This window comes from Chiloscyllium punctatum, chromosome 11 (assembly GCF_047496795.1).
Source record: "Chiloscyllium punctatum isolate Juve2018m chromosome 11, sChiPun1.3, whole genome shotgun sequence".
In the NCBI taxonomy this organism is placed as follows: Eukaryota; Metazoa; Chordata; class Chondrichthyes; order Orectolobiformes; family Hemiscylliidae; genus Chiloscyllium; species Chiloscyllium punctatum.
In genome coordinates this window covers 38415299-38442716 of record NC_092749.1, presented here as the reverse complement: position 1 = coordinate 38442716, position 27418 = coordinate 38415299, and the positions used below count along the sequence as shown (strand labels likewise).

The window sequence follows — 27418 nt, the reverse complement described above, 5'->3', positions numbered from 1 at the left end:
CAGGCATCTTGCCATAGGGGGAGCAAGACAAGCCGGAAGCTCCAATACCCCAATAGCACGGCCTCAGGACGGGACGGCCGCCCATGTGGACAAAAAACTCCTTACCAGAGGGCATTCCTCTCCATTACCAAGGATATTCAGCACTGCCTGTCCTATGCTGTTAGTTTAATTTCAGCAAGTCCCGGCTTGCCCCAAAAAGTCCACCTTTGAGGATACCTAAACCATGTCGTCTTCGGGAATATTGTTACCAGCAAGTGTAGGCTTGAGACCTCCAGTTCATCCTGACATTGCAGCCCCAAAAATGGTGGGAAGTCTCACTCCCAGTGTTCCATTCATACTGCCATAAAACGTTTTCAGAAAGATAATGTTGGATTGGTAGATACAATGAGGATATTTTGTCCTACATGACTATCGTGGATCGTGACGTTGGAGAGGACATGAAACAGACAGTTTCTCCCTGGGTAAGGTTCCCATTTCTCTGAAAATACAAGTCTCATTTATTAAAACTAATCTGGGCTCTGGGTGGCAGAAGTTCATTTCATGGTGCTTTCTGCAGAACGTACTAGAAGTTTTAGTCCTGAATTGCATTAGGCAATGTCATTAAGTTACAAGCATGCTTCAAATGCCAATCAGATTGCCAGAGGAGACTCAGTGATTGCACAAAGAAGACATTGGGTTTGCTGCCTTCCTGGTAAGTGCCCTCCAGTAGATGCTGGGGGTGTACTGACTGGGGAGAGTGAGTGGGTAACCAAGAGAAGATTGATGGCTGCCATTTGCTTCTCTAGGCTCCACATTCAGATGAGCCACACAGTGACTTTTAATAAGATGTCAACATCTAGAATACTAACTTATCTCTTCTCTCCACGGTTGTTCACTGATCTGATGAGTGTTTGCAGCATTTTCTGCTTTTATTATGAATAGCTAAAGATTGTCTTAGAGAAGAATAAAAGAACATAGGAAATAGGAGGAGGAGTAGACCATTTTGCCCTTCGAACTGGCTCCACCATTCAACAAGATCATGGCTGATCTCCTGCCTCAATTCCCCTCCCTTATTTCATTTAATCCCCAAAATCTACCACCCTCTGTCTTGAATATATTCACTGACTGAACATTCACAGGTCTGTGGAATAGAGAATTTCAAGGAAGCACAGTCTTATTATCTCTGTTCCGAATGATTCACGTCTTGTTCTGAGGCTGCAATGCATGTCCTAGATTCCTCAGTCATTTGGTGCCTACCCTATCAAGCCCTTTTAAGAATGGTATTCATTTGCATTAGAGCTCCTCTCATTCTTCCAAACTCCGAGAATACAGGCCCAATCTACCCTCCCTCCTCACCCCAGAAACCCATCAAAGTGCACAAATGTTTCAATCCTTCCTGACAAAAACATGTTCTTCCTTTGGTCAGCAGGTAAAATTTGCACACTGGCCTCACTGGTGACCTGGATAACTGCAAAGTTAAAAATCACACGACATCAGGTTATAGTCCAACAGGCCTATTTGGAAACAACTTGTGGGGTAGGTTCATAAGACACAGAATTTATAGCAAAAATCATAGTGTCAATGCAGTGTGTTCAATCTATTGTATCAGTTCGATATAACCTGTTGTTGTGATTTTTAACTTTGTCTACCCCAGTCCAACACCGGCACCTCCACATCATGGATAATTGCAGTAAGACTTCCTTATTCTCATCCTCCAATCCCTAGTAATAAAAACAAACATATCGTCTGTCTTCCTAATTGTTAGCCTGTACCTACATATTCACTTTCTGCAATTCATGTAGGTTTCCCAAATCCTTCTGATTAATGTAAGAATTTCCTCGTCCTTCACCATTCAAAACTTATTCTGATTACTTATTTAGTGAGGATGAAGTTTTTTTTAGTTTATTTTGTGAGGAATTCCTAATTCAGAATTGTATGTCAAAAATTATAAATTGCAAATTATATGTCAAAACAATTATTATGTGCTGTAGTATAGTCTGAGATAAAAATAAATTCCTGGTATTTCCAGCTGGATTCAGCACCAGAAGCATTTCTCTCTGGCAATGATGACCTGACCTGCTGTACACAGAAGATGGATGAAGCAGAGGAAAGCACTGCAATACTGACAGCTGCAGTAAAAGTCTATTTGGTATTTGTTTCTTTTTGTTTGTTTATTGCTGGATTGAATGGTGGGGGTGGAGGGGGGGAACGAGAAGCATTTTAAGAACACTGCTTTCCCTCACTGACCATGTAATCCCTTCCTCACCCAAACTCCCATCCAGTCATCCCTGCTCTCCCAAACTGACAGAAATCCTGAGTCTCTTGGACTGATGGCGATCCCGACTCCATCGAGAGTGTGGTGCTGGAAAAGCACAGCAGGTCAGGCAGCATCTGAGGAGCAGGAGTAATCAGCATTTCAGGCAAGAGTCTCTCATCAGGAATATATTTCTGATGAGAGGCTCTTGCCCGAAACATCGACTCTCCTGGTCCTTGGATACTGCCTGACCTGCTGTGCTTTTCCAGCACCACACTCTCAACTCTAATCTCCAGCATCTGCAGTCCTCACTTTCTCCGAGGAAATCCCCACACCTGACACTCCCAAATGGATGTGATCCCTAGCAGTGATGGGGAGGTGGGGGTACGGCAGTGGGGGGGAATGAAAAGGGTGCTTGACAGTGATTGGTTGGATTATTGAATATAAAATACAGAGTGGTGTTTGTGTGTGGACAGCTACCTCATGAGGAAACCCACACAGACACAGGGAGAATATGCAAACTCCACACAGACAGTCGCTTGAGGGTGGAATCGAATTCAGGTGTCTGCTACTGTGAGACAGTGGTGTGAACCACTGAGCCACTATGCCTACCACTTTTGACATAGAGTTCTTATAGTTTTCTTTGATGAAAATACCTTGAGAATAATGTAACTCGGATAAATACAGAAGGGAAACTTAGCATTTATACCACAGAATGTCTCCTTGATATGTATGATTTTTAAACAAATATTGTGATTCCCTATAGCGCAACACTCACCTTGCCAAAGCTGCCTTTCCCTAATACTTTAATGAAGGAGAAGTCTTCTAAATTATAATGCTTGTTCTGGAACTGTTTCAGCTCTCCATTTTCCCCATTTTCACCAGGTGTTAGCACTTGTGTATCTGCTCCTGCTCCTTTGTGTTCATCTCCTCTATTATCAAATGAAAGCGCCTTTCTAATGTTGTTTTCAAGTTCTTTCAGCTCTGAGGGAACAAAATGGAAATTTGAAGTAGGACTTAACTTTGTGTTATCCAAATAAATTTTCACTTGTTACCAAAACACCAGCTCTTTATAATTTGATCTCTTCCACTGCAGCCCTCAAACCTTAGATACACACCACTCCAAACATGAGAAAGCAACATACATTTATAATGCACCATTGAGATACAAGGGAGAGGCTAGAAGTTCTTTATTCTCTAATGAAGCATTTTTCTTAGGCATGAAGCTTACTGCTGCACTCCAGGGAATACCACTGCGATTGGCTGTGATGTGGGTGAGATGTACCGGTAATTGTTTGAGAATCATAGGGCTAGACAATATGCCACCCCTCTAACAACCCCACTCCAGCAGAACTGCGGACTAAAGGGCTGGGGGAAAAGCCGGGGGCGGGGGGCCTTGTAAAATACCATTGGTGCTGTGCCTGCTGTCTACAAACCTGCTCCTTGCCCATAGCAACTTTACCAGAGGCTGGGGAGAGGAATTAATACCCATTTAAGGGTTTCACCCAAATGGAGGGTTTTAATCCACGTCAGGATGGGCCTACTCCAAGCATACAGGACAGTTGCTTTCTCACCTCAAGGCAGCACTGGGACAAGGGGGAGGCATCTCCAGTGTCCATCAGAGGCACTGTCCCTGTAAGATCTAGCTCTCAGCCTGCGGGCCTCCCTCTGCCACAACTCCCCAGGGCTTTTCAGCTTGGTCCTGACAAGTTCACAGCTTTGACTCTGTTCCCAACACTAGGGTAGCTCACCCTCCTCTCAGCCTCACTGCAGCACTGACACCCCCTCCTCCTCCGGCCACTGACTGGCCAGCCGCTCTGAGACAGGACGCCCTGATGCTGAGTGGTTGAGATCCAATCATTCATTAAATAGCAGCAGGACAATGTCTCAAGTAAGGCTGGGCTTCCCTGACAATTTTACTAGATGAACTAGGACAACAGTGCCCGATTAAATTCAATTCATAGTATTTTACCATTCAGAAGGAGGTTATTTAGCCCATTAGAACTGTGCAGAACAACCAATTTAGCTTTTTTTCTCTTCCTTTTTCCTGTCCTTTTCTGGATCACTTCTGGTACAAATATATATCCCTTTCTCTTCTTTAATATATTACAAATTCTGAGTTTACACTACATGTGCAAAAATGTATGGTTAATTTCATTTGTTAATGTCTTAATTTGAGGCTTTACTGTTTTTGATATGCACGGCAATGGAATCAGATCTTTACTATTTACTACATTAAAACTCTGGACCGGATTTGAACTTCCCAACTTGGGTGTGCTGCACCATCTCCTCAGGTGCTGGCAGAAATTTCCAACATCTTCAGGCCACTGTCCAGTAATATGTAACATGCATAGGAACTGAAAACAGCAGCCTGCTCACCGCTCTGAAAACATTAATTTACAAGTTATTGTTAACAATTCAACCATATGCAGGTGTTCATTGCCTGCTGCATTTTGTGGGTGTTGGATGTTTTAGAGACTTAGAGTCCTTTATATCAGCCATAATGTAAAGGCTGAAGGACCATTGAACAGACCTGCCTCATAGGCTTTGGTTGAATGTACTAGCAGATTCTTGTAGGAAAATTGGTGCATTTTTATAAATTATCTTTTTAAAAATATGTTATGTCTTCATTGAATAATAAAAACTGCTTCTGAGAGCAGGGAGCCTTTACAATTCAAGCCACAACCATGGCACCAGCCCTTTGTTATATGATGCCCCAATATCAGGTACTGAGTATATTATGGTTTCTAACCATAGGCAAAAGAAATTATCCCTGATAATAACTGCAAGGTTGGAAGGGAGCAAAGGGGAGAATTTCTGATCAGGAAGCACCTATAATCGTTCCCACCAGATAGCCATTATAGGCCATCTCATAGGCTTGACTGGACACAAGGAGATGGCAGGGATGGGAGCAGGAGCAGGTGGACCATGAGTTTTCATTCTGCCTCCCTCACCTCATCAAGAAATGTAACATCCAGCCCTTAACTTTGAATCCTGTTGTCAAATCTTCTGAGAGAGACCCTAAAGGGGCCTTAGGTCTCTCGTCTCCAGGTTAATGCATCTCACGTTTTGCCCCAGTCAGCAGCCAATAGCTAAGATCAGGTACGTACTGTAGGGATTGGCCAATTGGGTATTTACATCTTACATGATGGCAGATAACATTGATGTACAACTCTGACATTGTAATGACTTGCACCAGCTCCCTTCCCATACCTTCTTGAATGGGCGTGTCAGCTCACTACATTGGAAGTGCTGTGATCATGTGAAAGTTGCTGCCTCCATCCCCTTTAAATGCAGGAAACTAGAGGCACTTCTTGGTCTTATATGGCAGAGGAAAACCACTTCCTGTTGTAACTAGGATAGTTTCTTGCCGTTAACAAGATACAGTTTAATGCATGTTACATTGTTGCTGATTCTGAAGAGGATCAGATATTAGGTTTTACTCCATTCACATCTAAAACTGTAGGCTTTATGGCATCATTACAGTGCATGGTGCGTATGGTATTCCTCAGGATTAACCTTGCCTGGACACATTTACAGTACAACAATCACTGCAAGATCAAGATTCTTGAACGTCCCATTTAAATGGAAGGTACAAGTATCTTCATCACATGGACTGTTGCAGTTCAAGAAGGACCTTTTGAAGAGGCAAATTAGGATGGACAATAAGCACTGGCCTTGTCAGCAGTCCCCACTTCCCAAGAGTGAACACTCAAACAAACAGATATGTTGAAAGACTTGTGTTATGGTGCAATGCTTCTGGAGCCTTGTCCAACACATACACATTCTCAGAAGGGAACATGACATGCAAATAAGAGGGCCACTACATCCTGATCCAGGTGAATTAGGCATCCTGAACCAGAAACTGAAATTGTTGGAGAAACTCAGCGGGTCTGGCAGCATCTGTGGGAAGAAGGCAGAATTAATGACTTGAAGTGTTACCTCTGCTTTCTGTCCGCGGATGCTGACAGACCTGCTGAGTTTCTCCAGCAATTTCTATTTCTGCTTCCGATCTTCAGCAACCACACTTATTTGTTTTGTTTTAGTTTGAATTAGACATCTTGTTTCATCCCTCCTGTTCCTGGCCCAGTGGCACTGAGCTAAAGTGTAGAACCCATCATTGATATAAAAAGTTAACTCTCTGCAGATTCGGGACTGAATATCGGAACAGCATCATATCGGACAATACATTCACATATTGAGTGATGGGGGAATTCAAGAAGATGCATTGCATGGCTTCATGAACAATCCAAACATAAACAATGATGAGCACATTAGAAAAACCACAAGTTCCAAAAATAAGCAGAATATTCTTTATTTCAAAGACACCAAACATACACTGAACTAATCACAGTTCTTGGTAACTGAGTTCTTTGTTAGCCACATACAGTTACTTTGGAGGAGTCTCTTTATGTTTAAACCGCAGTGCACATGGTTCCAGCAGAAACCATCAGGGAAATGTGAGCTGTCTAAGTTTCAGCTGAAGGAGTGCCGTCAGTTCTCAGGTCAGCAACTGAAGGAAACACAGCATCTGTCAGTGTTTACGAAAAGTGTAGGTAACCAAAATCTTTCCTTATCGGGAGGAGAGAGAGAAAATAAAAGCACCTCTTTCTTTGACTGCTTTACTCACTAGACCATGGCAATGCCTAAAAATATTGGGGTATTTTCCATTCTGAAAATGATGAACGATCCAATCTGCATTGTGGAATCAGGCCATTCGAGTCCACACCAACCCTCTGAACAGCCAAATAAAATAAAAGCCAACCCCCTAATCTATAACCCTGCAATTCCCATAGCTAATTCACCTAGTCTGCACATTATGGGCAATTTATCACAGCCAATCCACTAACCTGCACATCATTCAAATGTGGGAGCAAACTCATGCATGCAGAACCACAGAGAATGTGCAAATTCCACACAGTCAGACAGTTGTGGAGGGTGGGATTGAACCCAGATCCCTAGCACTGTGAGGCAGCAATGTCTAATCACTGAGCTACCATGTCAATGATGCTAATGATTCCACAATAAAGTGGAAGAAATGGCATGGGGAGAGGAGGGGAAGCTGAACAATAAATGGTTCAACAATTTGCTGATCTTACCCTGATCACACGGGGATGTTGGTGCTGATTTCGATCTGTCTTCTTCTGATGGTGCCGCTCCAGGGATCGATTGCTGTGGATCCTGACCTGTGTTCAACTGAAGAGAGATGAAAGCCACTTAACAAACATTCTGCTTACACCATGTTCGAACACTGCTCCAGCAGCACTCCACAGAGTGAAGACACAGTTCGCTTACATTTGATAAAGTTGCTACAAAATAATTATGAGATTGTTTCATTGTAAATGGCATGTATATTCAATCTATTTCACTATATTCATCAAAAACCTGAAATGCAAAGCAGAGCAGGCTGACCAATGCTTTCATTGCCTCAGAGTAAATCGCATCTTCACTGTTATTGTAACTTAATTTCTGGGTGTGTTAAAAGGTTCAAAGAGCTTTGCATATGTTGCATAACTGCCTGAAATGGTCTTAGTTTTGTATCTTGAAATGAAAAACACTGCATATTTGCACAATTCGTTTGTATCCGAAATGAATGATAATTGAAAATAAACAGGGCACACCTCCCCCCTTCCTTCCCTCCAAGACCCCAAGGGATCCTTCCATATCCGCCACAAATTCACATGCACCTCCACACACATCATTTACTGCATCCGCTGCACCCGATGTGGCCTCCTCTATATTGGGGAGACAGGCCGCCTACTTGCGGAATGTTTCAGAGAACACCTCTGGGACACCCGGACCAACCAACCCAACCATCCCGTGGCTCAACACTTCCACTCCCCCTCCCCCTCCACCAAGGACATGCAGGTCCTTGGACTCCTCCATCGCCAGACCATAGCAACACGACGGCTGGAGGAAGAGCGCCTCATCTTCCCCCTAGGAATCCTCCAACCACAAGGGATGAACTCAGATTTCTCCAGTTTCCTCATTTCCCCTCCCCCACCTTGTCTCTGTCCCAACCCTCGAACTCAGCACCGCATTCCTAACCTGCAATCTTCTTCCTGACCTCTCCGCCCCCACCCCCACTCCGGCCTATCACCCTCACCTTGACCTCCTTCCATCTATCGCATTTCCAATGCCCCTCCCCCAAGTCCCTCCTCCCTACCTTTTATATTAGCCTGCTGGACACACTTTCCTCATTCCTGAAGAAGGGCCCATGCCCGAAACGTCGATTCTCCTGCTCCTTGGATGCTGCCTGACCTGCTGCGCTTTTTCAGCAACACATTTTCAGCTAAATGAAATAGCTCTGATTGTGCAAATAATGAGTGGCTTGCCTTGCTAGCAAATGCCTAAAGGCAAATCTCAGAGCAGGAGTTGTGACAACTGGTGGAGGGGTGCTGGCAAATGCTAATAGTCTGGGAAGCCTTTTGCTCCTCCTGGCTTCACAGGTGGAATTGCACAGAAGTGACACTCTGTTAGTGTCTGCCACCTATCCCATTTGTTGCAGAACAAGTTCTGTCAGGGTCAAAAGCAGTCATTAGCCACACGTTTATCAATGTAAGGAGCCTATCACTGAGAAGGCTGAAGCATGACTGAACCCAACACAGGTCCTTGAAGTTAGGCCTTGGTTCATTCGCAAAATGCCTGCAAAACAAGAACAAGGTAATTCAAAGCTAAAAATCATACAACACCAGGTTATAGTCCAACTGGTTTATTTGGAAGCACTAGCTTTCAAGGTGCTGCCTCTTCATCAGGTGGTTGTGGAACATGACCATACGACACAGAATTTATAGCAAAAGGATTACAGTGTCATTGAGTTGGAATGATATATGTAATTCTGGGACTTAGGTATTAAAGAACCTAAACCACCATAACCCATTCTAAAAGATGAAAGACTTAATCCAAATTTGTTTAAGAACTATAACCTGGTGAGGTGCGATTTTTAGCTAAAGTTGTTTAATATATCATTGCAACTCCATGACATGGTAATCCTTTTGCTATAAATTCTGTGTCGTATGGTCATGTTCCACAACCACCTTGTACAGCAGCGCTTGAAAGCAAGTGCTTCCAAATAAACCTGTTGTACTATAACCTCCTGTTGCACTATAACCTGGTGTTGTGTGATTTTTATCTTTGTCCAGTGCAGTCCAACACCAGCTCCTCCAAATCAAGGAAATTCAAGTTCTACTCAAAGGGAATCCTATCTGCCAGCATTGTTTGGCATCAATTATCAAATTATGGAGTTGGGGTTACTTGTAAAATTGCATTGTGCCATTCAAATCTTTCACAGGCCGGGAAAAATTACAGCATCCTGCCACTTTGAGGTCACAAGAGAAATGTACAAAGTATCTAATGATCAAGTAAATTGTTATTTCTTCAGCTCCCAGTGGAGTTTACTGGTCTTGAGCTCATGCCAATGAACAATAAACTTTGACTACTGATGTTTTTGAAACTTTTCCTGTATCTCAATGGAACTCTTGCTAACTCTGGCAAGAATTGTCCAGAGGTTTTCCAGCAGCACATAGCAGATGCTCCTGCCCAGCCCAGTAATCTTGCCACACACTTCCCTTCACCTTGGATGGAACAAGCCAAAGCTGTGCTGAGGATCTTTTCGTTCACTGTTCCTGTCCTGACCTTGTTTGGAGTTGCAAGTCCAGATTTTAACAGAATTAACTCAGGAAAGAATCTCTCCTGAATATTGACCTTGGCTGATAGGTGGAAAAAGAAATTTAGGTGGCACGAGGCCATTGCAGGGCACCCAAGGGAAAGGCCTGTGGCAATCAGGTAGGAGGTAATGTATGGTTGTATGGGTAGTGGTGATAGTGGTGTTGGCAGAAGGGGGAGGGAAGACACTTGAACTCTATGTCAATAGTGCATGCAAATAGTCACTTAGAATCCCTACAGTGTGGAAATATGCCCTTCAACTCAACACCAAACCTCTAAAGAGTATCCCACCCAAACCCAGTCCCCGTTACTCTGCACTTACCCCTGATTGATGTACCTAACTTACACATCTCTGAACACTACGGGCAATTCAGCATGGCCAATTCACCTAATGTGCACATCTTTAGACTGTAAGAGGAAACCGGAACACCCAGAGGAAACATATGCAGATATGGAGAGAACGTACAAACTCCACACAGACAGTCACCCAAGGCCGGAATCGAACCTGAGTCTCTGGTGCAGTGAGGCAGCAGTGCTAACCACTGAGCCACCGTGCTGCCCCAGCACTGCTAACCACCAAGTCACCTTCTCACATTCATCAAGACTGCTCTGGTGTTTATGTTTCTATCCTATGATTTCTGCCCAATGCCAACCTTCCAGCTGATGTACAATGCCAGTCCCGCATTGGCGATGTAATGGCTGATTAGCTCTTAATAATGCAGAACCTGCTTGCAAACAGGCAACATGGAGATACCAAGGAAAATGAAGGTCTATCAAGGGGTCACTTAAATGAAAGAATCATTTACTTGATATCATGTTCAGGATAATAATGATTGTTGAACTCAGAGACCACACACTGGGAGGGAGTACAAGGGAGGAAGGAGAAGAATTGGAGATCTGCCAGAAAAGCATGAAACATGATTTTATTTTGCGACATTTGCTTTATTAGTGCTTTAGGCATTGGATAAGTATGTTACTAGCTTCACTGTGAAATTGTACTGGACAAGAATGAGCTTCAGACACACAGTTAAGTTTATTGAATGTGAGATTGAAATTGCTCTGGTTGTCATTAAGTATGTATAAATCTCAATCTTGTTCTGCTAACAAATTTTCTTTGTAACATTTTTAAATCCGACCCTTGTTCCATTTCCATCCTTGATGAATGGTCACGCAACAATCAACAGAAATACAAAAGAAGTTTTAAGAAATTACCATTAATATTAATTTATTTATCATACTAAGTTCTGCTGACAATATGAGATTTTGTTTCCATCTATTTCAGTGAAGGTAGATACAAAGACAATTGGCCGTCATTCAAAAGGTTATAAGATTGGCAGCAATGGAGCAAAACAAAACAGGACAAGGAGCAGAGCTGAATGGTTTAAGGGAGATCCGAAATACATTCTGTCTCAAGGCCATGGGAAAATAGCGATCATACAAAACAACAGGAAAAAAAAATCACTTAAAGCTGTGGTTTTTAACTCCGTTAACTCCTTGTGTACTGGAGGAAGAAAATTTCTTCTATACCCACCATTCTTCTTTATTTGCAGTTTCGCCATTGGCACACGCCCAGTTTTAGTTCCAGTTCTCAGTCTAAGGTGTTGCTACCTCAGCAGGAGTGAAGGCTCATGAAAAGTGGTGATCTGCACTGATGGTCCCTGCAGCAGCAAAGCCTTTGCTGCTTTTTCTGCCTTCCCATGTTGGCCTCTCTAGACTCGACTACAAGAATACAATTCTAAATAATTTTTAAACCAAATGAAAGGAAGCTTCTTTATCCACAGTAGTTTGTCTTTTGTTCGAGTGCTATAACTTCCAGTACCCAATAAGAAAGACTGATACACTCTCTGTCTCACGGTAAACTGTGAAACAATTTCTCAAGCCGATTTTTCAAACGATCAAAGAGCAATATTCAATAGTTACGTCCTTCAGATTATTTTCCAGAAAGTGAAGAAGTTCCATCCATGAGAGCTTCATTAATGGCAGGTGAAGGAAGACGAGTTTCAAAATGAAGGCATTTCGAACAGTAACTAGTGACTAGGAAAGAGTGCTGGGGTCCTTTATTTTGTAGTTGGGAAGAACACTCTCCAAAGAGGACACAACAGTAGCTATTCACTCCAAAGTACTGCAGTACAGTACCTGCATGCCTCTTTTATGCATTTGGGATTCAAAGGCAAGTATTTCTCACTTGCAGAGAACTTAATTGGGAATTGGCACCTAATTCTGGTGACTTTGCCTATTAAGGAGTATTCCTGGGATGCATATACTTGCAAAAGAACATAGAACATTACATAGTGTTAGGTGCATTAGTCAGAGGGAAATGGATCTGGGTGGGTTACTCTTCGGCGGGTCAGTGTGGATTTGTTGGGCCGAAGGACCTGTTTCCACACTGTAGGGAATCTAATCTAATCCTGTCAACCTGGGTGGCAACTCTCAGGGTTCTCTGCACATAGACACCAAGATCTCTCTGTTCATCCACACTACCAAGAACCTTTCCGTTAACCCAGTACTCTGACAAGACACAGACTGACTGAGGGCAGAAGGCTAGATCTTAATGGGAATGCATAAGGTGGCTGGCCAAGTGTGGAAGCCTGTATGGGAAAGGAAGGTAGACTGAATGGGGAAGGGGAATGGTGGAAAGACCAGGATGTTCATCTGTAGGTAACCAATTCAACAGATGCTCCTGGCTTGCAGAGAATAAACATCTAGCTGGGTGCCCTTTGAATATAGTGTCAGGACCTTCAACCCTGTAAGTTCACAGAGGTTGGAGTGGGGTCTGGGCAATGACCTCCCGCCTGCTCTGCTCTGCTCTGGCAATAAGATTTGCCCCACTCCTCATGCACACATACAAAATGAGCTGCAAAATGTGTAATTGCATGAGAAATGCTAACAGCTATGGAACTGTGTTTGCACACCAGCAAGATTCCAACCCAAGTGTGGAAAGGGGAAATGGCTCTCTCACACTGACTAATGGTTCAATAAGAGAAGCCAGGAAAAGATGTGCAACCACCATCCCTAGCCTCCCCCTCCCACCAAACCATATTGCCTCCGACTGCACCTCAACCATGTAGGGTAGTGCCACCCCAGAAGAAATCAGATAGATCAGCAGAGATCAAATCTGGAAGATTTTTTAGATATTTGTGATATCTACTTTATAACTGTTTTTGATGTTTTGAGGAACTTGATCTCAGTCATGCAAAGTATTGTAATGTAACAGTGCATTATTCCTCATTCAGTCACACATTCAAAGTGCATATTTTTCACTTTTAATATTCTACCTTTTTCTTCCGTTGTCCACTGTTGGTGATCTTATCTGGAGTAACACCGAGATCTGCCAGCACTTTAGCTATCCCTCGAGCATCAACTCCGCAGTTTGGTGCCACATTGGTTTCACAACGTCTGTGGACATTCATCTTGCACACTACATAAGGGATGGAAACATTTCATTAATAAATGTGGGATTTGTCTGGCTTTGGAGCAACAATTTTGTTTTAAACTAAAAGCAAAAATGAAAGCTGGAACAGAATTGGTACTTTGAAGATGACACCCATCGTTTTGATAGAGACAATTCAGTGTTTATTCAGCAAATGAACAGAAGTGAAATGATTATCAATGGCCTTCCCGAAGAAAGAAGGTGCCAAGTAAATAGCATAAATGACTAAATCCCACCAGTATCCACATCCAGAAGATCATCAGCGTCATTTTCGCCACCTCCATCAAGTTGCCACCACCAGACACATATTCCCCTCTCCGCCCTTGTTCAACTTTCATAGGGACCGTTCCCTCTGGGACACCCTAGTCCACTCTTCCTTCAATCCCAACACCCCCCGCAACCCCATGGCACCTTCCTCACTATCCAAGGGTCAAATATACTTTCCAGGTGAAGCAATAACTTACCTGCATTTCTCACAATCTAGTCTGCTGCATTCGCTGCTCACAATATGGTCTCCTCTACATTGGAGAAACAAAGCATAGACTGGGTGACCACTTCACAGAACACCTACATTCTGCCTGCTTTATGTAGTTCCTTGGCCAACATCTCTGTCTCAGGCTTGCTGCAGTGCTGCAATGAAGCTCAGTGAAAGCTGGAAGAACAACACCTCACTTTCTGCTTGGGTGGCCTGCAGCTCCCCAGATTCAATATTAAGTTCAATAACTTTAGGGCTTAAACTCTCCCATGTCCTAGCTCTCACCCCACACCTCACCCCACACACAAGGCCTTGTTATCACATAGTCTGCTATTACGTACTACACGTTATCTCAGGAATGGGACTTAGAGTCAGAGAGTCATAGAGATGTACAGCATGGAAACTGACCCTTCGGTCCAACCCGTCCATGCCGACCAGATATCCCAACCCAATCTAGTCCCACCTGCTAACACCCAGCCCATATCCCTCCAAACCTTTCCCATTCATAAACCCATCCACCCTATGTGTGCAAACGTTGCCCCTTAGGTCTCTTTTATATCTTTACCCTCTCACCCTAAACCTATGCCCTCTATTTCTGAACTCCCCGACCCCAGGGAAAAGACTTTGCCTATTTATCCTATCCATGTCCCTCATAATTTTGTAAACCTCTATAAGGTTACCCCTCAGCCTCCGACACTCCAGGGAAAACAGCCCCAGCCTATTCAGCCTCTCCCTGTAGCTCAGATCCTCCAACCCTGGTAACATCCTTGTAAATCTTTTCTGAACCCTTTCAAATTTCACAACATCTTTCCGATAGGAAGGAGACCAGAATTGCATGCAATATTCCAACAGTGGCCTAACCAATGTCCTGTACAGCCGCAATATGACCTCCCAACTCCTGTACTCAATAATCTGACCAATAAAAGAAAGCATACTAAACGCCTTCTGCACTATTCTATCTACCTGCAACTTCACTTTCAAGGAGCTATGAACCTGCACTCCAAGGTCTCTTTGTTCAGCAACACTCCCTAGGACCTTACGATTAAGTGTATACACCCTGTTATGATTTGCTTTCCCAAAATGCAGCACCTCACATTTATCTGAATTGCACTTCTCTGCCCATTGGTCCATCTGGTTGAGATTCTGTTGTAATCTGAGGTAACCCTCTTCCCTGTCCACTACACCTCCAATTTTGGTGTCATCTGCAAACTTACTAACTGTACCTCTTATGCTCACATCCAAGTCATTTATGTAAATGACAAATAGTACAGGACCCAGCACCAATCCTTGTGGTACTCCACTGGTCATAGACCTCCAGTCTGAAAAACAACCCTCCACCACCACCCTCTTCTACCTTTGAGCCAGTTCTGTATCCAAATGGCTAGTTCTCCCTGTATTCTGTGAGATCTAACATTCCTATTCAGTCTCCCTTGTCGAATGCCTTAATGAAGTCCATATAGATCACATCTATCACTCTGCCCTCATCAATCCTCTTTGTTACTTTCTCAAAAAAACTCAATCAAGTTTGTGAGACATGATTTCCCACGCACAAAGCCATGTTGACTATCCCTAATCAGTCCTTGCCTTTCCAAATACATGTACATCCTCGAAAGAAGTTCTGGCATTTACATATTAATGAATCGAAACCTGCAACACAATTTAAAATATGAAAATCTTAACAGCAATCTAGGCTTGTTCAATATATTGCATCAATATATTATGATCTTTTGCTATAAATTCTGTGTCCTATAATCCTTCTCCACTAGCTACCTGATGAAAGAAGTATATTTGTACTTCCAAATAAACTTGTTGGATTATAACCGGTGGGGGGGGGGGGGGGGGGGGGGGGTGGTGTTTGTCCACCCAGTCCAACACCGACTCCTCCACTTCATTAAATGCAACCCATTGTTTGTCACTAACAGTCTCCATTAACAGCTATTCACCCTCCTAGCCATATCGCTATTGACTAATTTGTCTGTCCAACTTTTCTCTCTCTTTGGTCTCTATCCTCACCTAATATTTACTCCTGACTCCCTTATCCCACTCTACCTTCTGCATAAAAACTGACATTTCTCTAGCTACCATCAGTTCTGAGGAAGGGTCACTGGATCAGAAACATTAACTCTGATTTCTTTTTACTGATGCGTTCAGACCTACTGAGCTATCCCCCCAACTTGTGTTTTTGTTTCTGATTTACAGCATCCACAGTTCTTTTGGTTTTCATTTAGTATGAATTACATCACTCAGTATTGGCTTCTTTGACATTTCATACATAGTTCTCATCATCACAGGTTTCACGGCAAGTGAGTCACACATAGTTAAATAATATTGAACTCTGAGCCCAATTCATCAGAAATATATGATGAGGAATGGCAATAAGAAAATGGTTTCAATATCCAAAATAAATCAATCTATTGCAAAATAGACATCTTGAAAATTTGTTGTAATTAATGTGAAGATCTTGAAACCATCACTTGTTAGGTTTACGTTGGGAATGATATTTGAAGTTGCCAACACAGGGAGTTTCTGATCTCTTCTTTCCCTTCTCATGGGTAGATCAGACTCAGAGACGACAAACTGCTCTTACTTTCTGAACAGTACTGAATCTCAAACTGAAAAATCTGTCCACATTTAACTGAAAACTGACAATGAGGGTGGTTGAGGGAATAAATGGATTTTACTTAAACTGGTTAAATTGATTCCCAGGATTACAAAAGAAATACTACAGAGTCAGTTCAAACAAAGCCCAGTTCAAACTCTTCTGTTTCATAACAGTAACTGCAAATAATATTTTAATAACCATAGCCTTTTCTGACTTTGATTAAAAGGTATGAATTGATCAGTGGTCAGTTTGGACTTCTTTGTCAATGTTCGTTCGTGAAGCAGAGTGTTAGAAGTGGGAAGATTCTCTTTGTTTATTATTTGTACAGAATCAGAGAAATGTTGGGAATGTGGAGAAAGAACATGGTTCAGTACAAAAGTGAATGATAGAAATCTTTTTTTCAGAAGGTTTATTAAAAGGTTTGAAGGTTGTGTCAACTTTTAGAAAGTCAGAGGACAGTGTCCATTATTATGCGCGTGGTGCATCTATTCTTGTGCTTTGAGCCTCCTTTACAAAACTGCATATCTTTTCTGAGCATCATTGGGCAGCTTGCTGATGTTTAGTATTTCGATCTAGGGACATTGAACCCCTTTCCACAGAGGATTCTCCAAAGCTGAGGCCCCAAGTGTCTTCTATTACTGTCAACAGGATTACAAGTACTATTTGCTCAGCAGTCCCTGGGGTTGGAAGGGTCACTAATGGAAATGAGATACATGGGGACAGTTTCCTGGGTGCCACCGTCCTACTGACATTCGGATGATGTGATGAATTGCTGGCTTGCAGCTTTCAGAAGAGGAAGTACAACTTCAATGACAATTCATCCTGCACTGCTAATGTTCCTCTATCAATTAGTCATAGCAGTTCATCATTGAGCTGCAGTTAATTGTAAATGTGCGTATCTAAACATTTTGTGACTGCATTAATGCAATTCTCAGAACACCATGGATTCAAGCCCAACTGTGTGATTGAGTAAATAGAGTCTCAGATGATAACACTGTCCACTATGGTGGAACTGTTGTACAGATAAGGGGCCATTATTGCTTGGCTAATATCTTAAACTGAGACTGTGGGGTGAAGCTTATATTTCTCATTGGCTAAGAGCCAACTGCATCCAATTTTTTTCAAGAATTTATTGTGAGGCTGAGTAAGATATCTCATTGTATCTTACCAAACTTTGTCTCATTAACTACCTACTGTGTCCCTCTTGTCCAATTCTAGCACCATGTTACAAGCGTCATTCCCAGGCAATGTGCCACTGCTGAGATACCCCAGTATTGACCAGCATTTCTGACACTGGCACCATCTTTTAAAGGCCATCATTAACCCAGACAAGCAGCGTCCATTCAAAGATGCCATGAACAGAGTTCCTGACATTTGTCTCAGAGTTGCAAACAAGTGAACTATTTTTCAGGCAGGGACCTGGAGGTCCTATTGGATCGGGTGATGCAGTTACAGGATGTTTCCTTCCCCCAGGACCAGGGATGGAGGCCACTACACCAGATCATGCCAGCCTGGTCCAAGGCTGCCAACTGGCTCAATGTAATCCCAGACACCTGGAGGAATGCACAGCATTGTCAGAAAGAAATCAATGTCATTCTCCAACTCATCAAAGTAAGTGCCCCCTCACACTCACTCTGTCTGTACTGTTCATCCACTTCCCACTGAGGTTTGTGTTTGACCACTCACTAATTCCTGCAAGATCTTCTCCACTCCCTCTCACCCACCCTAACCTCCTACTCGCTTGCTTGGGGCACCTCCCCAACTGTAGCAACTACAATAGCTGTGCCCACCCACTTTCATCTCCTTTAATACCTGACTCTGTCTCTCTCCCTCTCTCTTTCATTCGAGAAGGAAACCAGCCCAGGATAGGGCAGAAACAATCAGGACGAGTGGTGGGTTGTGCAACATTTGGCTTCTCAGTACTTATAAGTAGAGCAACCTGACCCTAAATGCCCTGAGTGTCCAAGCTCCTTCATTGACATCAGAGGCTGCCTTTGACTTACTGTGCAAGGGCCCCCCCCTGTCTGAAGGGTACCATCACGGCTTGATTATGGGGTGTGCAGACAACCATAACAAGCTTCCTGGCTTTGTGACTGTGCTAAACGCCAAGGCAAAACAGAAATACTGTGAGCCTGGTATGTCTGGTGCAAGGGTCAAAGTGTAAAAAGGAACAAGGCAGAAATGCTGTGACCATCCATTTAGGCTCAGAGTGAGAAAGAGCAAATAGGCCAGACAAGCAGCCTGGTCCGGTTTATGAGCTGGGTGTCCCTGAGTGCTCAGTGTCCTTCTCATAATAGTTACCGGTCCAGCCTGAGGTGCAGTCGTCAAGTACAGAAGCATATTCTAACTGAATCGGAAATGTGTCAATCTCTTAGAGGCTGCCACATTTTCGAATGCCAATGCCCATGGAGTGAAAATTGTAAGGTGTGGCCAGAAATCTAACTTGTTCTCAGGGTGAGAATCCCTTAAACAAACAATCAACACAAATCGCACTTCACCAAAAAAAAACTTAAGGTTCAGGTCGTAGTGCCTGTACATCACAGTACATAAACACAGAACTTGGAAACCAACTGATCCAGAAAATATCGTCATTTCCTTGCACTTGGCAGCAGTCACAGAGTTTCTTCTTATGAATGCTGGGGAATGAAACACCATCCAATGTAGGCACCTGGCATCAGCAACAAGCACTCCACAGTCAGCTGCAACATGGCCAAGGAACATATGTAGCTTTCCTCTGTTCCAATAACATTACTTAGCTTCATCTTTAGAAGATGACACCTACCCATTAAGTGAGGTTGTTCTTGCCCAGTTCCTGTACAAAACCTGTCATTGTTATATTGTCAATTTTGGCCAAATGTAGTGATGCAGGTCCACACGCACCACAGTTGATTGCAAAAAACCCCAACTTCATTCAAGATAGATCCTTAAGGCCAGCAAGAAACTTTGGTCCAATCAACTTGGGTTGTGAAAGCTAACATTCATGCATGACATCATCTAATTCCATGGGCAAAGATGCTCTTTGTTGTAACTATGATGTAATTAAATAACTATTGTTTCACCCCAATAGAATTATTTAAGAAAAGCGTCATCATCTTTCAGAAAGGAGTTTGAGATATTAAGGAGATGCAAAGCTACAAAGTCATCATAAGTTAAAAATTAATTAGTGCAAAGACTAATCAAAACTTTGCCTTTGATTTCTTGAATTTCCCATGGACTGTAAAAGATTTGGCTGTCAGTGATTTGGCAAGAAACATAAATAAATGAAACACTCAGCAACCCCACTAAACCTAATAATGCTACTTCAACTAGTCTTATCCATAAGGACATTTGACAGCACAGATGCTGAAACTCTAATCTCAGCAATTTACATGTACAAGCCCACGTCAGTGCAGAAAAAGCACTTTCATATCTTTCCAGCTAAAATGAAAAGTTAAGCTCCTGCCCATTCAACATTAAAAATCACTAAATTATAGTAATTTTAATTGACTTTTGACAAAATCAATGTTCATATTTGTCAGAAAATGTACAATGTTTCATTTCGCTGGTCCATAGGAAATAGTTTCCATGCAAGCCCAGATTGTCTCCATTACCAAGATGTCTGCGCTCTAAGAATATGAAACCTGGGAAGTCACAGTACTGACTGTTTGAGGATGAGAGGAACCAGCCAGGATCGTGACACTGGACTATCTCAGAGTGATAGCTCCTATTGCCAAAGTCCTTTTAGGATGTGTGGAATTCTGCCCAGTGGTGATATGTCAGGCCATCTTAGCAGGCAGGCTATTAAAAATTAATCCTTATTAAACAATAAATCTAGATATTAGCTCATCATCTAACATTTAAAATGAGTGATTGTTCTGAAGAACATTCACAAGATTTAGATTCTTCTTTGAATTAAAGTGCTCCTGAGACAGAATTACACACATGTCACTTATTCAAAGGGGTTCCAGCTATATCATAAGAATAGTCTTTAAGGACTGACTAGTTTAAAGATTTACTGGATTAGTGGTGCTGGACGAGCACAGCAGTTCAGGCAGCATCCAACGAGCAGCGAAATCGACGTTTCGGGCAAAAGCCCTTCATCAGGAATATAGTTTAAAGATTTGTCATTCCACAATGGGAATTCACAACTTCTAACAAACCATCACAGTCATGCAGCATTGAAACCCACCATGTCCACCCTGACCAACAAACACTAAACTACACTAATCCCAATTACCTGCATTTGGTCAATAGCTGATTATGCTTTGGCATTTTAAATGCTCATCCAGGTGCTTCTTAAATGTTGTGAGAGAATCTGCCTCCACCATCCTCTGAGGCAACATGTTCCATACTTCTATCACCCTCTGGGTGAAAAAAATGTTATCTCAGATCGCCTCTAAACCACTTGCTCCTCACCTTAAACTTATACTCTTTGGACTTAGGTTTAAACATTGAGCAGATAATCCTGTGAGGACTTTACTTTTCCTCTCAGAATTTCTGAACTAAGATGCTGTCAGTGGAAGATTTCTTTCAGCTGTAACTGCTGAGTTTGTGGAATATTTGACCCATTTTCTGTGTTCTGTCCTTACCTTTTCTCCCTCTTTTAATGCAAATGACAAGATCCCCTTGTGTCTTTACCTTCCATCTCACTAGCTTTGGAATTATAGGTCACTTCCAAGCACCATAAATGTTATGTCAAGCCAATACATCTCTCCCTTCGTTTTCTTCTTTCTGCTGGAAATCTAGCTCTAGGATACAATTTCACCAACCTGACTACCAGCTGCCATTACTGGCCCCTTTCCGTGTGGCAGAAGAAAGTAACTGGTCATCATTCTCTCACATTTTTGTCTAAAGTCTCAACTTTTCTTTCGAATTGAAACATTAGCTTTTCTTAATATGAACGCCTTTCAATTTTATACTGTAATGGTCTGCCATAACCCAGTTTCTTCTCATTGTGGTGATTAAATGCAGATTGGATGATAAGTAAGATCAGATGAAAAACTGTGGATGCTGGAAAACTGAAACAAAAACAGAAAGTACAGGAGAAACACAGCAGGTCTGGCAGCAGCCATTGAGAGAAAAAACAGAGTTAACATTCAGTCCAGTTTGCTGAAACAGATGATAACCACTTTGCTGAATACCTCTATTCTAGTTGCAAACCCCTTTCCATTTCCACTTTAGAGATCCCACATTCATAATTTTCCTTTTTTTTATCTTTCTGAGTGATCTTCAGAATTTTTAAATGCCTTCGCATTGTTTGTTGAGGTGATCCTCACATAGAATCCATACAGTGTGGAAGCATGCCATTTGGCCCATCAAGTCCATTCCGACCCTCTGAAATGTATCCCAACCAGATACGCCCCCCTACCCTTTCCCTGGAACCCTGCATTTTCCATGGCTAATCCACCTACTCTGCACATCCCTGGACACTATGGGCAATTTAGCATGGCAAAAGTGGGGACTGCTGATGCTGGAGATTAGAGTTGAGTGTGCTGCTGGAGATTAGAGTCAAGAGTGTCGTGCTGGAAAAGCACAGCAGGTCAGGCAGCATCTGTGGAACAGGAGAATCAATATTTCAGGCAAAAGCCCTTCATCAGGAATCCACCTAACATGTACATCTTTGGACTGTTGGAGGAATGTGCAGGATGTGGAGGAAACGCTTGCAGGCATAGGGAGAATATGCAAACTCCGCATAGACAATCGCCTGAAGCTAGAATTGAACCCGGATCCCTAACACTGTGAGGCAGCAGTCCTTGCCACTGAGCCATCATGCCACCTTGATATATCACATAGCAATTTTCAACCATTATTGTTCTGGAAATTTTTTTTGGGCATTATAATTCTTCCTCCACCATTTTTTTCTAAGATCCATTCATCTTCTACTTTTTAACTTTGATGAAGGACCTACATATTGAAAAATGAAATTGTCTTTTCTCTCTACCGATGGTGATAGACCTATTAATACTGTCAATAAAAAATACAAAATATTTTTCCAAACCTGTACAGATTGACAAATGATTTGTGTGATTCCCTTTAAGTATCTGGGAGGAGTCTGTGCAATATCTTTATATGAGTTTATCAATCAAAAGAACTTTGACTGGTCTGCAATTTTACTCCAGTATATTAGATCAACTTCATTTTCAGATAAATTGGTACAATGACCAGAAAGAAGTTTATTTCCAAGTAATCTTAATTTTGATTTTAGACACTTGCGGGCAACTAGACTAAATTATATGGTGGTTTCCCAATAGATAATGCAATCCACCACTGTTTTGTATTTTGGAAATTCAAAGTGTTCTTCAGGAAACTGTGGAAGAACGGAAACTATTCAGTACAGATGTACAGATGTACAAGCTCTCTCTCGTACATGGTGTCAGGCAGTAACTGCACTAACATATAAGGAGACCTCCCAAATTACACCGCAAAATGTCTACAGGTTATTGCATAAGCAACTGAGTATTGTCCAATAACTGCCTAAAAGTCTCAAAAGTTAGTTTGGAAATCTGCAGACTTCGTGTGTGAGCATGATTTCAATATACCAATTGTTACAAAGCCCATGATGTGGAACATAGTTTTCTCTATCTGCAAGGTCAATGTTTACATTCCTAATTTTACTGGACTCGGAAATCCGATACATGTTCCACACAAGAGATAAAACTAATTTATGTTCCCTTGTTTTAGAAATGTTACTATAAAACATGAAGTTAATTTACTCTTATGAATACTGTATAAAGTCAAATAATTGTAAAGAACGAGCATTAATTTTAACTTTGGAAAATCTTATGTCATTTTCAGTGGAAGCAAAGTATGACATGGGACAAATAAGACCATTCGAGTGAGGTTTAAGAAGAATTTTAAATGATGAAAAGGTATGGACCATCAACCTCTTGTCAGCAGACAGGACTAAAGTCAAATTAGTTTTTGTTCAGATTACAAAAAAAATCATTGTAACTAAGTTAGAAGTGATGAAAGTAGAACTAACACCAAAGCCAGATTGAATTTCTCTCAGGATGCTTAAAGTAATAAAACTGATAACCTACTTGATATTATCAGTATTCCTAAATCATACAAAATACGGAAAGAAGTTTAATTCTCTCCTCCTTATGAAATGGGGTAATTGCAGAGCTAAATTGAAGTATTTACATGGACTCGCTCTGAACAATCTAGCTCGGATCTGAATCAAATGAGTGCTTCCTTAATTTTGGCAAAGGATGGTTCAATGTCACGCAGAGAACCCCAATGTAATTTAGAAAGTGTGCATTCCCCTCAGGGGAAAGAGATTCTAACATAATAATGTCAAAATGAATTTGACAAATTGGGGTGCAGGAACAATTCTTCTGCCTGAACAACAGTAGAGAAGGCAACCAACACCTTTCCAATCCCCCCAAGGCTCCCAGCCTCATTCCTGATAAAGGGCTCTGGCCCAAAACATCAGCTGTGTTTTTCCAGCAACACACTCTCAACCAACATCTCTGGCTCCTTCCTCTCACTGCAATGAACTCACTTTCCCTGAATATATGGTTTGGTGCCCAATATACTGTTAGCCAGAGTGCATTAGTTGTACTGGGCTGTCCATTGAGGAAGTACAGCTCACTGAATGACAGGTTGACTGCATGGACACAGGACTTAAAATTGAGAAGATCTCACTTTTATGACTGGCTGCACTCTATGCCACTTTCTCCCCACCCCCACCCTCCTCTAGCTTATCTCTCCATGCTTCAGGCTCTCTGTCTTTATTCCTGATGAAGGGCTTTTGCCCGAAACATCGATTTAACTGCTCCTCGGATGCTGCCTGAACTGCTGTGCTCTTCCAGCACCACTAATCCAGAATCTGGTTTCCAGCATCTGCAGTCATTGTTTTTACCTCGTTGATTTTAACACTACTGAAAATCCTCTTGCAAGGATGCTTGCCTTGAAGAAGTTTTCCTCCTCTCGCTACAAGAATCTCAGGGAGTCCCTCTCCCACTGCAACTCCCAGGTCATTTCCACCCTCTCCCCCTGACCTATCACCTTCATCCCCTCCCCCACTCACCTATTGTACTCTATGCTACTTTCTCCCCACCCCCCACCCTCCTCTAGCTTAGCTCTCCACACTTCAGGCTCTCTGCCTTTATTCCTGATGAAGGGCTTTTGCCCGAAGCATCAATTTTACTGCTCCTCGGATGCTGCCTGAACTGCTCTTCCAGCACCACTAATCCAGAATCTGGTTTCCAGCATCTGCAGTCATTGTTTTTACCCTGCTTAAGAATTAAAACCGTTTGTCTAATATCTCAGGTTTAATCTGAGTGGAGGCCTAGAATCCTAGAGGCTTTGAACCTGAATTGATTCAAGTGCTTAAAAGGAATGTACACAACAAAACAAGCTAGAGAACACAAGCTTCCAGGTGCTACCCTGCTGCTCCAAATGAGGCAAAGCAAAAGAACATCCACTCACTGTGACATGGTGACACCACTTTGCTGTCAATGTTAGGGGCTGCTCGTTTAAAGAATCATGCAAATTTAGTGGGCACTTCGTCAGACGCTGAGAAAGGGAAGGATCATCTAGAAAAAACAAAGAGGGCCAACTGAGGTCAGGGCAGGTAGCCAATCACAAATGTATTTTCTGGAGGAACAGAAGTCTCCTTTGAGGAAGAAGATTAATGACCTGACCCGAGTAACTAAGCTAATTTACCTGATCTGATCCCCTGCCTTTCAGTCTCTTTACGCCCAGTTCTCAATGATTACTGCTCGAATCATATCAGAACGGTGGAGACCCTTGTCTATTACTTAAAAGATACTGGCCTTCAGAATGTGCCATGTACCTGTTTAAGCAGTCTTCCCTCATATATACTGTACCTTTTACTTTTCTGTTACAACATTTCTGTCAAACCATTCTAACAAAAACCTGTGCTCATCCCTAACAGTTATTGACATGCCTTCTCTTATCTTTGCTTCTCAAGAAGGCGATATCGTTCTAGAAGCTCTGGCCTCATTGGTAGTCTCCATGAAACTAGCTCTTTAACCACTCATGGGTTTACAGCAATGTCTGAAGAGGACAGGGCTCATTACATCTAACAGGCAGCAAGACAACCAATTACCTGTCCATCCCTGTACCCACAATGATGCCAGCGATGAGGTTGGTGTCAGGCAGCCAGTGGGTCGATTAAGGTCCTCAGGAGCAAAATCAATTCCGACTCAAAGGCTTCATCCGAAAGGGTTTACCTGAACTGGGTAGAGTGCCATGCCAGGTGACAGATTTCTGTGCATAGGCTGACGGTCGATGTGGGGGTCACTCCTTCGAGGGTCCCGGGGTCCATTGAGTGTACTTTCCCCATGTTCCCCTCCCTATAAGGATTTCAAACCTAGCCCCACACCCCCTCTCTCCGGAGGACACCCTCAGTGGAGCTTGCCACTTTGACAGGCGAAAGTGAGGACTGCAGATGCTGGAGATCAGAGTCAAGATTAGAGTGTTGCTGGAAAAGCACAGCAGGTCAGGCAGCATCCGAAGAGCAGGAAAATCAATGTTTTGGGCAAAAGCACTTCATCAGGCTTTTGCCCGAACATCGGTTTTCCTGCTCCTTGGATGCTACCTGACCTGCTGTGCTTTTTCAGCACCACTCTAATCTTGACTCTTGTCACTTTGACACCCAGTGAAATCTCTGAATCCTGATTGGTAGCTTTATACATATCTGAATAGATGACAGCTTGTTGAGGTGAAGCCTCCTAACCTCTGGGGGGAAGGGAGGGTCTGAGGGACAGCAGGTTCCCTGCCTTAAGGCTACTTTGAATAGCTAGAGAGAAGCTGCTGCTCCTCACAGCAGGCTCACCCACTCTCTTTTTAACTGGGGAAGCGGGGGTGACCAGAGCTGCAGACTGGAAACAGGTCCCAGCACCACTCCTCATGACACTCCATTATTCACTTCCTGCCAAGGTGAAAATGCTCTGTTTATGTTCACTCTATTTCCTGCCTGTTGGTCAATTCTCTAATCTTGCTAACACCAGGAGTGTTTCCATTGCCTATTAACCTCTTGAACAGATGACTTTGCAAAGAAAAGTAAGGGTGCTTCAAAGAGGTAGCACCTGGAGTACTAAATTCAGCTCTGGCCACCATTCCTCAGGAAGATTGGCTTTAGTGTGGGCACATTGCAGACACACTGGAATGATATCAGTTTGAGAGCGGACTGGATTGACTTACTTTGAGCTTGAAAAGCTGAATGCTGATCTAAATGCTCAAGGTGATGAAGGGAATTGAAAGAGTTGCTACAAATGTGTAATGATCCAGAACAAGAGTCAATACTCTTAAAATCAGAGTTAAATCATATAGAGGCATTTTGTATACACCAGAGTATTTGAAATCTAATCTTTTAGGACAATTTAAAATTTCAAGACTGATGGGCCGAGGAGTAGCAGATTGAATCTAATGTAGATAAGTGTGAGGTGTCACATTTTGCTAAGGTAAATCATGGCAGGACTTATACACTTAACAATAGGGCCGTGGGGAGTGTTGTCAGGCAAAGAGACCTTGCAGTGCAGGTTCGGAGTCACAAGTAGACGCAGTAGTGAAAAAGGCATTTGGTGCACTTGTCCTTGTTGATCAGTGCATTGAGTATAGGAGTTGGAGGTCATGTTGCGGCTATGCAGCACATTGGTTAGGCCACATTCGATTCTGAGCTCCCTGCCAAAGGAAAAATGCTGTTAAGCTTGAAAGTGTGTCGAAAAGATTTACAAGAATGTTGCCACAGTTGGAGGATTTGAGCTTTGGGAGTGGCAGAATAGGCTGGGCCTGTTTTCCCTGGAGCGTTGGAGGCTGATGGGTGACCTTAGAGAGGTTTATCAAATCATGAAGGGCATGGATTGGGTGAATACCCAAAGTCTTTTCCCAGGGGTGGGGAAGTCCAAAACTAAAGGGCATAGGTTCAAGATGAGAGAATAAAGATTTAAAAGGGACCTAAGGGGCAACTTTTTCACGCAGAGGATGGTGTGTGTACAGAATGAGCTGTCAGAGGAAGTGGTGGAGGCTGATCCAAATACAGTATTTAAAAGGCATCTGGATGGG

General features: G+C 42.7%; 1 protein-coding gene across 2 annotated transcripts in view; it reads right to left on the bottom strand.

Moving 5' to 3' along the window:
* The window catches only part of prkcea (protein kinase C, epsilon a), a 589489-nt gene that overhangs the window by 186803 nt on the left and 375268 nt on the right, over window positions 1–27418 (bottom strand). For both annotated transcript variants that reach the window (XM_072580649.1, XM_072580650.1), the window contains 3 exons: window positions 13174–13316; window positions 7333–7429; window positions 3012–3217 (listed from right to left, as the gene is read on the bottom strand). In XM_072580649.1, coding sequence (XP_072436750.1) covers window positions 3012–3217; window positions 7333–7429; window positions 13174–13316 — 446 coding nt within the window. The remainder of the gene's footprint in view (window positions 1–3011; window positions 3218–7332; window positions 7430–13173; window positions 13317–27418) is intronic.